The sequence below is a fragment of the Seriola lalandi genome, unplaced genomic scaffold (genome assembly GCF_002814215.2).
Source record: "Seriola lalandi dorsalis isolate HSWRI2012SDOR001 ecotype SW California unplaced genomic scaffold, Sedor1 jcf7180002054425, whole genome shotgun sequence".
Classification (NCBI taxonomy): Eukaryota; Metazoa; Chordata; class Actinopteri; order Carangiformes; family Carangidae; genus Seriola; species Seriola lalandi.
Window position 1 is genome coordinate 4,102,798 of NW_019524978.1, and position 16,389 is coordinate 4,119,186.

General features: G+C 41.2%; 2 protein-coding genes across 2 annotated transcripts; one reads left to right on the forward strand and one right to left on the reverse strand.

The window, feature by feature from the left end:
- Nucleotides 1-467: 467 nt before the first annotated feature.
- Nucleotides 468-4,318, forward strand: prelid3a (PRELI domain containing 3A). Its single transcript, XM_023410579.2, has 7 exons — nucleotides 468-821; nucleotides 1,256-1,424; nucleotides 1,764-1,853; nucleotides 2,126-2,196; nucleotides 2,446-2,548; nucleotides 2,751-2,827; nucleotides 2,980-4,318. Exons 1-6 carry the CDS (start codon nucleotides 790-792, stop codon nucleotides 2,820-2,822), a joined length of 537 nt encoding a protein of 178 aa, XP_023266347.1. The 5' UTR covers nucleotides 468-789; the 3' UTR covers nucleotides 2,823-2,827; nucleotides 2,980-4,318.
- A 546-nt stretch (nucleotides 4,319-4,864) lies between these two features.
- On the reverse strand, nucleotides 4,865-12,419 carry fbxo32 (F-box protein 32). The gene is made up of 9 exons (XM_023410577.2): nucleotides 12,175-12,419; nucleotides 11,387-11,508; nucleotides 10,992-11,041; nucleotides 10,770-10,862; nucleotides 8,180-8,273; nucleotides 7,397-7,581; nucleotides 7,085-7,267; nucleotides 6,369-6,512; nucleotides 4,865-6,222 (listed from the first exon to the last, which is right to left on the reverse strand). Exons 1-9 carry the CDS (start codon nucleotides 12,285-12,287, stop codon nucleotides 6,133-6,135), a joined length of 1,074 nt encoding a protein of 357 aa, XP_023266345.1. The 5' UTR covers nucleotides 12,288-12,419; the 3' UTR covers nucleotides 4,865-6,132.
- Between the last annotated feature and the right edge of the window lie 3,970 nt (nucleotides 12,420-16,389).

Below are 16,389 nucleotides of genomic sequence, written 5' to 3' on the forward strand. Positions count from 1 at the left end.
CAAAAACAACTGTTGGTTGCAGAAAAGTTCCTAGTGGAATTAACACATCAAAAGTGAGTCCGTTTCGCTGTAAAAGAGATACACGATAACATAGTCTATTGCATCACACCGCTGCAAGGTCTTATGATAAAAGTGGCTAATGGATAGTAATGAAGGAAAACTATGAAATGACTGACCAAATGTCAGTGGATTTCTTTATTAGTATTGTGTATTATTAAAGTTATTTTGATCCCCAGCTATTCAAAAGTGTGACTGAAACTATTTGTATTGCACAGGGCAAGCCACTTCTTAATGTTTTTGTAATCGCCTCGTTCTGTATAATGTTTCTAAAACAACATCTGGCAGGATAAAGCTGAGGTGATGTCGATAAAACATAATCCGCTATCATGACGGGTTATCAAAAGAATTTTATTTTGAAATTCCTGACCACAATCCTGTGTCTCACTCCGTCTAACTAGACGCTCGGTGGCTCCGCGGTTGCACCGGCTTCCCTCTTGTCCTTTGCATATACGAGCTATTTGTTATTGCAAACCATAGACCATAAGTTTTCTGTCTCTTAGTCCTGCGACACTGTCGGGTCAGTCAGAGCATTTGGCGCAGTGCTTACGCGAGGTTGAAATAAAGCGTTCCTGGGACTCACTTCACTGATGGTCGTGAGCTTCCATCACAGGCCCTGCTCTCTGATCAGTGCAGCTAGTTTCTCATAAGACAATGGTCCGGTGAGTTATAGTTTCGGACGACGGAGGGGTTTTCAGCGAAAAGGTCAAGATTGTGTTTTGGGGAAAAAAAATGAAGATTTGGAGCACGGAACATGTTTTCAGGTCGGTCACACTGGTCATTATTGTTGCAATGATTGGTAACGCAGGGTGAACTGGTCTGTAGTTGCAGGCTAGGTCGACCTTGTTATCTGAGTTTAAACTGGAGCATAAAACTCTGACGCGTATGACTTTATGATTGTGGCCAATAAATTCCACATATTCTTTATTATGATTCCACCGAGTGATGGTGAGTCACTATGAGCATTTAACACCAGGAGTCAGTGAACTGTCAGGTGTCTTATATCAGTAAACCCCAGAACAAACCCATCAACCCATGTTGTAGAGAAACTCTACAGGGAAGTTTGTTTGCTTGATTAGACCCTGACTTCAACAACCATGTGCACTTCATTTCATAAGGAGATGATGACACCTATAACATCTTTGTCAGTGTATATGTTTCTTTCCATTCATGGTATTTTGTGCTGGTTTGTGTGCAGTTACCCGTGGGAGACAGTGATCAAGGCTGCCATGAGGAAGTACCCCAACCCCATGAACCCTAACGTGGTCGGGGTTGACGTGCTGGACCGCGGCCTGGACGCTGAGGGACGTTTGCACAGCCACAGACTCCTGAGCACAGAGTGGGGCCTACCGGGGATCGTACGAGCGGTCAGTCATCAACACACAGACACACACTTTAGATGTATAGACATACACATGCATGCATGCTCAGAGGCACACAGGTGCATGTATACATGGAGAAGATAAAGATCTGAGTTTCCAAATGATACTCAAGGGCCTGCAGGCTCCGTGATGAGGCTCCAACAGTTCATTAGTTGAATTAGAAGTAGTCTAACTCCATTCATCTGAAGTGAGCACAGTCAGTGCTGTAGAGACCATCAACAGCTCCTAGAAGTGGCTCCTGTAAAATCAGTTTCATCATGTACACACAGCAAATTATATTCAGGATGATTTCACTGTACATACTGTGTATTATTGTGTTTGCAGATACTAGGGACCAACCATACGCAGACCTATGTGAAGGAACACTCCATAGTCGACCCCGAGGAGAAAAAGATGGAGTTGTGTTCAACAAATGTGAGTTTGCACTGAGCCCATCGGCACTGACTTAACACTGGTTACACAGTGTATTCAGACAGTTTGTGCACACTGCAAAATGAGAATACAGCATAATGTAAAACAGTGTCTTAAAATGTTCATAAACAACTGCACAAGTGTTCAGACTATGAAGTGGATATTTCAGATTAAAAACAATTTACAGGACCAACATAGTACATTGTAATAGCTATTGCTCCAGTCCTGTTAATAACTGATAAAGGAAGGGAAGCTTAATCTGTTTTGTCTTCCAGATTACTCTCACCAACCTCATATCAGTGGATGAGAGACTTCTTTACAGACCACACCCAGACAACCCTGAGGTGTAAGTACACTGTACAATTTAATTCACTTTGCATTTCATTTCTGAGAGTATTTCTGGCTGTAGTGCGTGCATACTATTACTAGTCTGCATACTTAGTCTATTTTCAGAATGTAACAGTGCACACACCAAAAACAGGAAACAGAATGAGCTAGACATCGTGCTCTTGCAAGTACACAATGTTAAACTGTTTATTAATGTCATACAGTATTCATGTTCCCTCTCTCGTCACCTCCCTCCCTCGCCCCTCAGTACCGTCCTGACCCAGGAGGCCATCATTACAGTCAAGGGAGTCAGTCTAAGCAGTTACCTGGAAGGGATGATGGCCAGGAGAATGTCAGCTAACGCCAGGAAGGTAAGAGAAAATAACAACAGCACATTTCTATTTATACAGTTGTTTCATGTTTTGCATGTAATCTGAATTCTGGTTCAAGCGATAAAGGTATTGCTGATGATTCCTTTGCATGCCATCTAACTGGGACTGTTCCAGGGCCAGTTGTTCACCTGTCTGTGTGTACGGCTCTTCTTTAATCTTCTGTCTCTCTGTGAATCTGTAGGGCTGGGATGCTATTGAGTGGATTATTCAGAACTCTGAAAGAGAGAACGTACCTCTCTGTGACATTTACTAACTCTGGTAATTCTTTGCTTTCCTTTGCAACTTTGTCCTCCAGTTTTACCAGATTATTACAAGCATGCTACTTTTCTCACTCTCAAAGCTGCAACAAGAAGTGTTACGTTAGTGTACGTGTCACACGATGCTCAGCGCTCATATGTTTGCGCACACAGGGCTGCAGTTCCACGGTCTCGACGACTTTCCCCGGCTACACCTCATAAACCACCGGGGAACTTCAGCATCTCGGGATCCTCTGCAGTTGGGACTTGAACTGTGAGGGAGGTGATGTGGATTTTCACCCCCACAGCCTCCCTCTCTCACCTCTAGACTACATGCACTGGAAGCTCAGACAGACGGTGAAATGTTGCCAAAGCTGAATGGTTAAAAGGAGCGAAAGCGTGTTATAGTCGAATTTGAAGGCTCATTAACCCATTAACAGTTCTAATTAAGGCATTGTGTTGAACATACTCTCCTGCTGAATCGCCACATGGTTTTATCATGTCATTTATGAGCATACCAAACTCCACTGGTTTGAATATTATATTACAACTCCACATATACTTTGATCTCATGTCATAGCTTCAGTTTAAAAAGATACTCAAGGAAGGATGCAAGAGGGAGACACGCACAATCTTTTGAAAACAATATGATATGCAACAAACTTCATAACTTTATTTTTCCTGAAGTAATTCATCTGTAATGTCACACACTGGAGACTCCAATACTAGCAGTTAAGGTCAGAGTTGATACTGGTGCTTATTATGTGTTTCAAGAGGCACAAACTGTAGATGATATGTTTGCATGATAGTAGTACAAAAGGAAGGGGGGGGGGGTATTAAAGAAAAATGGGCAGTGTGGTAGCTAGTTAGCCAGGCAGCTAGCTCTAATTATCTAAAAAGAAATTATATTGTTTATATCAGAAAAAAGATGGGAATGTACCATTAATATTGCCTTGTGTTTTTGCTGTCAAAGCATCAATACACCGGCACCTTTTTTATGTAAAATTGATAGGTAGTATCGCCTTAAGCCAGCAGATTGGTAATTGGACTAATGAGGAAGATGAAGATGCCAGTGTAGTAAAATCATGGATGGACTCTCTCTGTGGGCAGAATTACCTATTCGTACGGCCTTAAATCGATGCCTGTGTATTATTGCTTTGGCAGTGTTATGTCTATGCCAGTCCTACGCATCATGCTTCCTAATGTCGAACTATTCCGTAACACTACCTGTTTGCCCCTGAGGAGCAGGCCAGTACTGTACTCAATGCTGCAGTGGAAGATGCACACCTTGACTTACGTGCTAATTCATTTTTCTTGGTCAAAATGAATAATATTTACATAATATTTGTATAAATATTATTTATTTAAATACATTGCATAACAAGCAGTGAATCATTACATTGTTTATATTGTCAGTGTCATGTAAAAATGTTTCATTTGCTTTTTAAATTCTGTTTTAACTTCAACTGTTGTCCTACTGCAACAATTAAAACAATTGTTTGAGAAAATTTCATTTTAGAAATTGATGACGTGAACACTGTTTGTTGTTGTTCACTGTCTAATAACCCTTGTGTTATTATACAGCAGGCCTGCTTAATTAAGACTAATATCCCAGGGTCCTTTTAGTGAAAAGACACTGGAGAGATCTGCTTGCTCTCATAGTTACTTAGTGCCTTCAGCATTTCCCCAACCATTGTTCGAGTAGGCTGAGATGCTTTCCTGTTAAGAATTCCCTTTGTTTTTTTTTGAGTCTCAGCTCAATGTTTCATCATCTAAGTGTAGTTTCATTTTTCTGCTCCAGTAAGAAACACTCAGGTGTGAATAGTGATGGAAACTCAGAGGCAGAGAAAACATCATCTCTCACAGATAGTTTGTTGTCCTGATGATGCGGGGCACCTTTTTTCTAAATTGTTTAATCACTACGTTGCAGTTCATAATTTGTCCAGCAGAGAGCACACATTTGCTGTTAGCAACAGGAGAACAAAAGGGCTGTTCCCGTTCACCTCCAGCAGGAGGCCCATTTCAGTTGAGCTGAGAAAAATCTAATTAAGGCTACATGTATGGTTATTTTTGTTTATTTATTCAACAGAACATAAACAAAACGCATTGCATAGCATGTACATCATTCCTCACTGTCTAAGCAGTGATAGTGGAAAATCTGGGTCACACTGCCTTTCTTCAAACCCAATAGTGCAAGCTGAGCCACTTGCCAGAATCTCAATAAATAAATACAAAAACACAATCAGTTGTGTGTTTAAAAAAAAAAAAAAATCATGCAGGAGGCTACAGAAAAATACGATGTTTCAGACTTTGGTACCAGAGCCTCAGATCTTAAATACCACTCTTGGTGATGATGTTAAAAAAAAACAAAAAAACAAAAAACAAAAAGAAAACAGCATCAGGATCTGAAAATATTACAAACAAGGATTAAGCTGTACCAGTTTCAAGTTTCACAATAAGGCACACACCATTGTAATAGTGGCTGTGATTACAATCTTTGGTAATACTGCACTCAGGTGCTGTTGCTGTTGCAGCCGCAGCAGAACACGAACACACAATTAATAAAAAAAAAACAAAACATATCAAATCCATATAAAAGTGAAAAAGAACAAAACAAAATAGAAAAGATATCGTGGTGTGTTAACATATCAAAGAATCATCACTCAGTCTTATGATTAATTACCGACTCCCTTTCCTACATTCATTATCTCCTAGGTAGTGCAGCAAATCAAGATTTTCTCCTCTCATCCCAGTGCCAAACTGAATATTACTGCTAATCTCATCTGAACGTCAAACACACTGTCATACCCCATGTGAGCAGGCTTTGTAATGTCATACTGAACAAATCACAATTTTAAACAAATCAAATCATCTTCCTATTTCTCGTGTTGAAAATAACAGTTACAAGGTTTGAAAACCAGAAATCAAATCTAATTTTCCAAATTGGGAAAAACAAGTGCACGCAGCTAAGGTAAAAATAAAAAGTGTTAATTTGGAGGTGTCTTTTCAAAAACCACATTAAACTAAGACTAAACTCTGACAGCTGAGTGTTCCCTTTCTCCTCTGCTCTCTCCTACATCAACAACACAACGGCTCCAACATCTCTTTTTCTCTCTGTCACATTCACTCGCTTTCAACAGTGAAACCTGCCAGCAGCCTGTGTACTCTTCCAAAAGAATCCTGATTGCATAATTGTCCCGCTGAGCCCCCCTCCAGTCAAACCTCGACTAAATATACATCCAAAAATTGATTGTGCCATAAACAAAAACAACATTGTACACTTCTATGTACAGTATGTACAGTCAGTTCATCTGGATTTGCGTGGAATCAGAAGTTGAAAAGGTTGATAAAGTCTTGAGGGGAGAGGGACATGGTGCAACTTTCGGGGTTGTTGGCTGTGCAGGGATGGTTTGTGTCCTGCAAAAACAGAGAAAGAAACACAACCGTCGATATTAAAGTCTAGTGTTTTTCCTTTTTATCTTCAGCTTTACAAACAGTGACATTTTACTTTCATATCCACTTTGATCAAGTGCAAAATGAAAGAGAAAAAAAACATATACTACCTTCCAGAAAAGGATGTGGCAGTGTGTGCAGAAGTGCAGGGTGTCACTGTATTGTTCTCTGTGAGGATAGCAGCGGCTCAGCTTAAAGTACATCTTCTTCCACTCCAGGTGACCTTTATCTGACACTATCAGGCGCTTTCGGATCTGAAGAAGAGGAAAACAGACTTTAAGACATGACCCAAACACAGAGAAATACTTTGAAATATCCACTTTAATGTCAGCTTTCTTCAGAATTTCTTTTGCACCACATTTACTACTCGACAAACACAGATTTTGGTAGCCTTAATGGATGGACCGGTAGGAAACTTTATTGTAACCTACTTTACCTTATAGATTGAGACCGTCTCACTCACTGATCAAGTGCATGCTTTCTCACATGGTGAAAAGTTACTGCAGTGTGAGTGTGAGTATGCACCCCCCCCCCCCCCCCCCCTGCAGCCCCCTGTTTTCCAGTAGCAAGTCAAGTTTATCAGAGATGCTTTACCTCCTTGCAGAGAGATTTTAATGGCATGTATGTCAAGAAGATGACTCTTTTATTTTAACTGTCTCAGGTATCAAGTAGTTCAGCTGAAGCAGTGACATGGTTGAGGACAACTAACCTCTGTGTGTGTGTGTGTGTGTGTGTGTGTGTGTGTGTGTGTGTGTGTGTGTGTGTGTGTGTGTGCAATATTCTCATTCTATACATGCTTAGAGATTACCCATTCATTTCTACATGCCTGTCTGTCTGTGAAGTGGTACTGGCAGAGCCTTTTCCACAGCAGCCGGTCCTCAGAGAGGGCGCCCAGATCTGGACACACTTGGCCCAGGCTGACCAGGTCCCTGCCGTCCGACAGACGCTGCATGATGTTGAGCTGCAGGCTTGCGGGCAGGTCAGTGAGGGTCATGCCTGTGGATGTGGGCTGCAGGAAACAGGAGGTGGAATATAAATGAAATTATATTTTAACGCTTTCTTTAAATCCCTAAAATTTGACAAAATTTGAGCACTTTTGAGTTCAGCTCGTGGTCCTGCATTTTGGGTACAGCCCTACCCTGTTGATCTGGATGCTGTCCAGCTGCTGCTGCCACTGCAGGATGTTCTCCATGCGGTGCACCCAGATGTTGATGTTCCCCACCAGGACAGACTTGCCCATGTCCTGAACGAGACCACACAGCGAGACGTACAGCGCTTGCAGCAGCTCTTTGATGGGACGGACGTTCTGCTGGTCAACGAGGACTGTAGGAGGAAATCAGAAGCTATTCATTGAGCTCAAATCATTACTTCCAATTATGACCAAAAGTGAGGTCTTAAACCCTCCGAGTGTCACAGAAAGATTAGTAACAAACAGGCCAACAGCCAAACAGTAAAATATTTATTGTGAATAGTCAAAAATCATAATGTTAAACTAAATGTTTTGGAATTGCTGTTCTCTCCTCTTGAGATGATCATAATATTTGGCCAACAGGTTCCATAACGCCACCTAAACAACCTGAATCTGTGTTTATCAGAGGGAACATTTAGTTTACACTGTGGCTTACAGAGGGATCTGGTGACTGTCAGTGTTTTTCTCTGTGCCATTAGAGCACTAGATTCACTCCTCTGCCTTCTTTAGATGTTGTCAGGGCTCATTTCCTAACCTACTGGTGCAAACAACAAAGCAGGAAGGTTTCATGTTTGCTCTACATGTGTTTTTGTTTATAACCATTACAAAGAAAGAGTCTAATATACCTGAACTGACCAAAAAAGAAAATGAAATAGATTCAGGGGTGAATTGTTTGTTTGAACTCTGAGGCAAACTAGTTGAGTGACTTGAGAGAAGAGCGACAGGTCTCACCTTTCTGTACCACCCTCTCCAGAATATTCATGTAATTTTTCTGCGCCACTCCGCTGAGCGAGGGGAGCTGGGACGTGGCGATAAGCTCCAGAAGCTGGAGCAGAGAAAGAAAACAGACAGAAAGAAAGAAACACAACATAAATTTTCATCCTGTCAGCTGCTGAGACTCTCTGTTCCATTGCCTCATTACTTAATGTTTGTTATGCTGCATTCTTACAAAGGCACTTGCGCTCCTAACAATAAATGCTGTCTAGAACAAATTTGGAGCGGTTCCACCTGGTCTTTACTCTCAACTGAAGCTGGATCCAACAACATTCTTGCCTCTGATATTTCTTGATCAGAGTCTCGTCAGGGGTAAGAAGCGACTGGAAAGGTGTTGGAAAGCAGCCCAGGCCGTCAACAACATCAGCCTCCACAAACAAGCTTTTAATCATTTGACTCCTGATACTCCTGTCATGTGAATTAGCTGAATCATTTGACACGAGAGTGTGTGCACTTGTGTGTCCATGCAAACAAGCTCGTGTGTTTACGTGTATGTCTGCGCGCTTGTTGCCACTGGCTAGCCGACAAACGGCGGGTTCGAGGGTGGCATGTCTGGCATGTAACAGATGCTGTGACATCATGGAGAAACTCAACTCTGACTGAAGCTCCTGACCTTTGTCATCATACAAACATCAACATATTGGGGTGCTTTTAGGTAAACTATGAAATGCAACTTCATTACTACAATGGCACCTACTGCAAGCAAGCATTCAGCCATATCCTAAATAAAACGGTGATGAGTTTGAGGATCTTAATAATACCCAGCTTTGGAATAAATTACTTCTCTCCCACATCCTCTACCTCCCAGTCCGTTTTTACCAACTTTAAGCTTCTTTTCTCCCTCCTGGCTCCCGTTTTTCATTCTTTCCAGCTCCGTTCCTAAAAGCTAATCCCATGCCCTGCTTCTTTTAGCAGCTCATCAAGTGCTCCTCTCTTTGTAGAGCAGCCAGGCAGAACAATGTGCATTTCCGTATCTACTTTTAGCCCCCGCTGTTCGCTAAACTGCACTCCATAGCTTGGCACCGTGGCTCACACTTTTTTTCCACAAACACACAGACAGTATTGGAAGATAAGATGGCCCCTGCTAAAACAAGTTCACTTTAAAGGTTTCTGTCTCCTTGAAATAACCTCCATTTGTCTGCTCCAAGAAAGCGAGAGAGGACCACTTGTTGTCTCTTTGTGGAAGAACCTGATCTGTGTAACGGAGACAGAGTTAAACGAACCTACAAATAACATCAGACACAACCAGTGAAGAGCAGTGACCTAGGACACCATGTCCAGACCAGACGCTAATGTTACACAGCCATATTGTTCTTTGGTCTTAGCACACTACACTGCACTTGTTAGCTGGGGCCTGCAATGAAAGGGTAATCCAAAACTCCAACAGAGGCTCTAGCAAATGGCGAACTACATGTGGAAAGTTAAAGTGTAAAGAGATTAAAAAGTTTGATCACTTGTAGAATATCAGATTGTTTTGCATTCTGATATCTCAGGAACTTGATATACTAAACCTGTGTTTATGGGTTCATGGCTGTACATAAAAACAACAAAACACTCATAAAACATGATCCGCTGTAATCTCACTGTCCTGCCAAAATGGAAAGTTACCTCGTCTCCTCCTGACCAAGCCTGAACTGGTTTCTCATCCCACAACATTCAATAAGTTCGCACTTCAATAGGAAAGCAGGAAAGTGAGACAGACTAGGAGACAACACAAAAGGAAGAAGCTTAAGTCTGGCAGAGGCAAGTCTGTCTATGTTTGTGTTTTGGGGTCTAAATCACCTGACAACCACCGGGTCTGGTTTCATAAACCCGTCAGGTGGTCGCACCTCACCGCACAACTGTCACCCCTACTCAACCCTCCTGACTGCCAACCCCCCCCCATCCTCACCTCCAACAGTACAGGAGGACATGGGCACACGCAGCTCACATGGGAGCACATGTGGGAGAGCCGGTGTTCAGTATATAGATCAGTATAATGCAGTGACATTTTGATGTGCAAGGTAAAAGCTCTGAATTTAAACTGAATCATTTTCTATTGACATCCCATAATGTAATTACATCACTCTTAATGATATCATGATTAAGGATTATGACACATCTCCCCTTGAGTGGACATTTTTCGTCACGTTATTTGGCATCCCAAGTGAAAATGCTACATACAATGTGAAATTTGAAAACTCAGTGCATCCGTTTTACACTGCAGACATAGAGTTTATAAAATTCTTAAACTAGTAAAGTGGTATATAGGAATTTGTCTTCAATACAGGATTGGTTTAGGGATGCCAAATGGCTTTAGCAACCCTCTTACAGAAAAATGTTATGCTATCACAGTTTTAGTCTACCACAAGCACATACATACACTCCCTGGGTCAGTATCATTACCACTGAGAGACCCTTGTCTGCACAGCATTGATAAGAGTGAAGCAGAAGCCTACACACCCTCTTAACCTTAACCCTTCTGTGCCACTGACAAAAACATCCATTTAAAACCCACACAGGCAGACAAACACAGAGACTGGAAGAAAAGGAAGGGATAAGGACTCACTCTCACGATGTAATTAAATCTCCTTGTATCCTTGATGGCGCTGCAGAAATCTAAGCGGTTGAAGGCCTCTCCCAGTGTACAATATCCATGGCGCTGGGAGAATTTAATTATCAAGGTATTAGATAGCGATCTGAAGCGCGAGTATAGAGTTTTCTCTGCATGTTTACATTAGCAAAGATGATATGAAAAGTTGATGTGAAACTAAATGAGTTTGTTTGTTACCTCCTTGGTGCTTCCTTTATGAACATAAATCCACTTTTCCCTGTGGAAATCTGGGAGAAAGCAGAATGTTTATATTAGTGGCCTGCCCTCATTAAGCAGCTCATGAGCACTGTGACAAATACACGCAGACATCACAAATAAGATACCACTCCAGACTGAGTGCAGTTATCAAAAATGAATTTATGAAATGATAATTAATAATAAACCTTATTATTAGGAAGTGCTCCCCTCGTGAATGTTACATAACATCCTCATGAGTCTCTCCTGCTAATATTCCTGATCCAGAACCCAACTTTGGTATATTATCATATGATTTATAAACCCACACACTAAGTGTTATCCTTAGTATATTTATAGAAAAAGTCAGACTGTGTGTCTCTTCGAGTGTGACTCACAGGGGACCTTGGTGTTGTTGTTCATTAGGTCTTTCTTCCTCTTCTTGGCAGCCATGTCGTAGCTGAGAGAAAGCAGCAAGTTCTCCTTGTTGAAACATTCCTCCTGCTCGGCTTTGCAGAAGCTGAAAAAACACAAGGACACATATTTCATTAAAAGGCACCATTTGCCCACTTCATCTCAGTACACAGTGCAGACTTTATGTCCAGCTTTTTCAGTTACATGAGCCGCATTCTTCCGCATAGACAACACTCACTAGCATCAAAACAAAGGTACCATCAATATTTCTAACTGTATCTGTTATACATGTGTTTTATCTGCAACCTTAGGCCATGTTACTCTGTGTGTGTGTGTGTGTGTGTGTGTGTGTGTGTGTGTGTGTGTGTGTGTGTGTGTGTGTGTGTGTGTGTGTGTGTGTGTGTGTGCAATCATTATGTAAAGTAGTACTCACTCAACAGACGTTTGTTAATCCACTCACTTGTTGTGAGGTTATTAATAGCTCAGTGATTAGCCTGGAAAAGGAACATGGCCCCAAGTAAAAACAAAGACACTGGGCTCAGTGAGATGGAAAAAACATGAAGGTGCCGGCCTGCTGTCTGTCTGTCTGTCTGTCCCCCCTGCCTTTGTTCATAATGCTGTTTGGACTTTCTTCAAAGTATCTCCCCCTCCTTCATCCCTCCATCTTTCTCTAACTAAAGAAGTGATGGCGCATCCAACTGTTGCGCAATTTCAAAAAGTGTTGTTTTGGAGAAACAGAGCCATATGTCAGGAGTTGTTTAATAAGACCAACCTCTCCACGGAGACGTTGTTGTTTCTGTCGTCTGTTGTTGTCTTTTTCCATCCCTCCTCGGTTTTAACCCAACTCTGACCCGGTGACCTCCAGTCCTGTCCGAGGAACGGCATCCTCACTCGATGTCGTGGAGTTAAATAAATCTAAAAAAAATATCAGGAAATAGTCCCTGCTTGGGTTACTGTGTATCCCTTCTTGAAAGCACTCTGGGCTGGACGTGTTTCTGCTCTACTGTTGTCATTGCGCAGCTCTTCTTATATCTTCTAACTCAGAACCCGGAAATACATGAGGTCCGCCCACTTTGGAAACTTCCCTGCAACACGTGGCTTTGTTTATCAACTGAAGCGTTGCAAAATGTGCTGGAGAGGAGCGCAGAGGTAACAAAACTTCAAGTCATGGAAAAACGCAGGGACAGAAGACACCGAGGAAATTAATTCTGAAGGGGTGTGACATGATAACCCCGTTAGGAAAGCACGTGTTTCAAAGTTAAAAAGCTTGGAGGGCAGTTATGTAACTGTCTCTACTGTGACCAGTGATGGAAAGTACACTTACTCAAGTACTGTACTTCACTTTGAGGTACCTGTACTTTACTTGAGTATTTCCAATCATGATACTCACTAATACTACTGAATACTACTACTATGAATACTCCACTACATTCCACAGGGAAATTGTACTTCACCACATTTATTTAACAGCTGTACTCATGGAAAAAGGTATCAGACAATGTCCCCTTGCCACAGACATGCCCCACCTCTTCCACATTCCCCAACAACAAAACTCACAAATTCAGAGACACACAAAAAGGATTAATCTAACATCTCTTGGTTCTGGTGTTGTTCCTCTATGCTTGTTTTGCATACTCTTGTGATGATTTTGTACCTCTTTTTACTCATTAAGCATCTCTCTCCAGTTGATTTGTATGTTTTTAGTTATTTTGTGTCTCTTTCTGGTTGTTTTCTGTCTCTTTGTACTTGTTTTGTATGTCTTTGTGTTTGTTTTGTGTATCTTTGTAGTTGTTTCCTGTCTCTCTGAACTCATTCTGCATCTCTTTGTAGTTGTTTTGCATCTGTTCTGTCATTTTGAGTCTCTTTATAGTCATCTTGTGAATCTTTGTGGTTATTTTGCATCTCTTTTGATTGACTTTCCAACAAGAAATAAACAAGGCTCGGGCCAGACATATATGATTAACATATTAAATTTGATGCATTATTATAGACTAAAGGCCCTGTATGCTCACACAGGTGTTATGTGGCTGATAAGACCTGTCCAGTTTTGATTTGTTCATGGCATGCAGTATGCTAATAAGAATGATAAAGTTGTAGCTTGTCCTACAACATAACTAACAACAGAGCCCCTGAAGTCCCATTGTTATTTTTAATCTTGTGCACACAAGATTTAAAATTTTTTTTTTTACTTTTGATACTTTAAATTGATTTAGCATGTAAAACGTATGTACTGTTTGCAGACACTTTAATTGTAACTAAATATTTTTACTTTATGGTTCTGCTACTTTTATTTAAGTAAAGGATCTGATTATTGAATACTTTCACCACTGACAATGTCAGTCCTGAGTAATGATCAGTCTTACACATTCTTACAGACCCCATTCACGACACCACAGTTTGAAAACCTCCGGGGTATAATAACACTGTGTCTCACTACAGCTTTTAATGGCTAATGCACTGATGTTGATACAAGTAATTACTGTTCAGGAAGTATTTTGCTCAGGCTTATCAGTAATGGCTTTATGTGGCTGTAAATAAAAAGGAAGAAAACATTATAGTGTCACAGTAACGTGGCTGTAAAGTCCCTGATTCTCAGTCACTCCTGGTATTATAAATAGATGAAGTTGCCCTTTGGATTCCTCCAGAGTATTGGGTTGCATTGTGGATTGTGTGGGAGTATACATGTGTGAACTTGCAGGAGGGGGTTTACCATTGTATTGCAGTTTTCCCAAAACAGCACCGTCTGATCTGTGAAGACTGGTTGAGGGTATTTTGTTTATTTTGGGCCGTGCCATTAAAGATAATGTGTAACTAAGTCTATCCAGGGCACTGGGTCACCTCTCATCAGCTTAATTAAACACATGACATATTTACACACTCGTCTGTGAGGCTTTTGTGAATCAGGTGCAAGGTTTATATCTGTGTGTTTATGGCGCTAATAGCCTTCCTCATGTCAGTTAACCTTGTGCTTTCACAGGCAGGAAGCTCGCTGAAAAATAAAATGTTTTCACGTCCATTGTTGTAGTGAAAGCGCAGGAGGAGTTGTATATTGAATTTGTCATCAGCATACAGTAACAACAGTAACAAAAGGATCAATGAGGAAGTGCTGTAGTCATTTAAAGTACAGGCCCGCCTGATCACTGAAGTGTAAAAGGCTGAAGTTCACTTCCTAAAAACCCTGCAGCATGAAAAACACTGTGTATTCATTCTCAGTAAAATGCCATAGCAGTGGGTATGCATGTGTGTGTGTGTGTGTGTGTGTGTGTGTGTGTGTGTGTGTGTGTGTGTGTGTGTGTGTGTGTGTGTCCATATCCATGTGAGTGAATGAGTGTTTGCTTACATGTTTGTCTGCAGGAGGAGGGAAAAAGAGAGAGTGTTTTTTTTTCTGGGTCCTCATAATTCAGGACACACCATACAATCTGCAAAACATGTCAGCAGCAGCACATGGTGCACAACGAGTGTACGCTTCTTCCAAGAACCAGCAGGCCAGTGTTGCAGCTCAGCTAGCGCTTGTGTTGGGACACATCCTGTGAGAGTAGCATGACCAGGGTTGCTGATGTGGCTTATGTGGTTTTTGTGCTGCACACTGATGTTTACAAACTACCCTGTAATGCTAGAAGTTTAACTTATTGTTGACAATATCTCTATTGATTCCTCTTCTCCTGTTGTTCAGTTCACCTAGTTGCCCTTTTTGTGACATTCACAAAGAATGAGACAAGTAGAAAAAATGGTTCTCACTCAGAAAAAACATATTTCAGTCTCAGTTATCATTGAAACATTAATGCATTGCTCATTACAGGTTCAGTCACTGAAGCTTTTGAAACAGGTGCATCTGTGGTTTTCATGTCTGAGGTTTTTATGCTACACCCAGATATATGCAAAAGGTCACAGAGCTCTACACACAGTCCATTTGTCACAATCTGTCAACAAGACGTCATACGAGAATATTAAAAGCACATTAGGAAGATGTATTTTGACTAGGTATATTGATCATGACTGATAATTGCTGCCACTGCAGAAGTGACTCACACTGAAATAGTTCAGCAGTTCCGTGTTTAACCATATAGAGCCACAGTGATGTGAGTAAAAAGAGGAACCTGGAGACTAAAAAAATTTATTATTGTGTGAACTGCAGGGGGTATACAGTAATGTGTGTGTGTGTGTGTGTGTGTGTGTGTGTGTTTGTGTGTGTGTGTGTGTGTGTGTGTGTGTGTGTGTTGGGAGTCACTGAAGTCGAATTAAATCTATTTCTAGAGCAGGCCAAACTGCAGGATGACATGGAAAGTCCCTGTAAGTGTTTGGTCAGTTGGTGGCTGACTGACTGAGAAGGAAGCTATGACCTCAGGCTCTAAGGAGTTTTGGTTTGGTTTATTCACTGAATCATAAACAATGAAGAGCTCTGCTCTGGTTGGTGTTGCTCTAGCTTGTTTTTAGCTATGCTAACCACATGGATCTAGGGGGACAAAGTTGGTCTGTTGGTCAATCAACCACTTTGATCCAAACTGAAATATCTCAACTACTGGATGGATTGCCATGAACTTTTGTAACTGTCAAAGTTTTTAATTATCATTTGAAATATCTTTTTAATATCTACTTGAATGGATTGGAGCCCCTGTTTTCTAATCAGCCTCAACTCTAGCATACTTTGTGTTTATTTCTGAGTACAAAATCTCACATGAGACATGGCTGTAGATACTTGCCTAGTTTGGATTTCCATAAACATTGAGTATCAATATACACAATCTGTATATTTCCAAAATATAAATCTCTCCCACATGTATGTCAATATTTTTGAGCCAAATAGATGCATGAGACATCAAATTAGAACAAGTTAAAAGGTTGTCAGTGAATAATCTGTCTGCCTTTCAACTCTGTCAGTCATCCCTGTTTTTGTTGTGATGTTTTGACTCGCTGTGACAGCTGGTCAGTCCTGCTCGACCCTCCAAAAACCTTAATGACAAACACACACACTCTCACAGTCACACAC

Excerpts from the sequence above, each read along its gene's own strand:
- prelid3a (XM_023410579.2), top strand. The coding sequence starts at position 790 with ATGAAGATTTGGAGCACGGAACATGTTTTCAG. Across the intron at positions 2,197-2,445 it reads CACCCAGACAACCCTGAGGT|TACCGTCCTGACCCAGGAGG; the intron begins GTAAGTACACTG and ends CTCGCCCCTCAG. Across the intron at positions 2,549-2,750 it reads TGTCAGCTAACGCCAGGAAG|GGCTGGGATGCTATTGAGTG; the intron begins GTAAGAGAAAAT and ends GTGAATCTGTAG.
- fbxo32 (XM_023410577.2), bottom strand. The coding sequence starts at position 12,287 with ATGCCGTTCCTCGGACAGGACTGGAGGTCACCGGGTCAGAGTTGGGTT. Across the intron at positions 11,509-12,174 it reads AACAACGTCTCCGTGGAGAG|CTTCTGCAAAGCCGAGCAGG; the intron begins GTTGGTCTTATT and ends GTGTTTTTTCAG. Across the intron at positions 10,863-10,991 it reads ATAAAGGAAGCACCAAGGAG|CGCCATGGATATTGTACACT; the intron begins GTAACAAACAAA and ends AAATTCTCCCAG.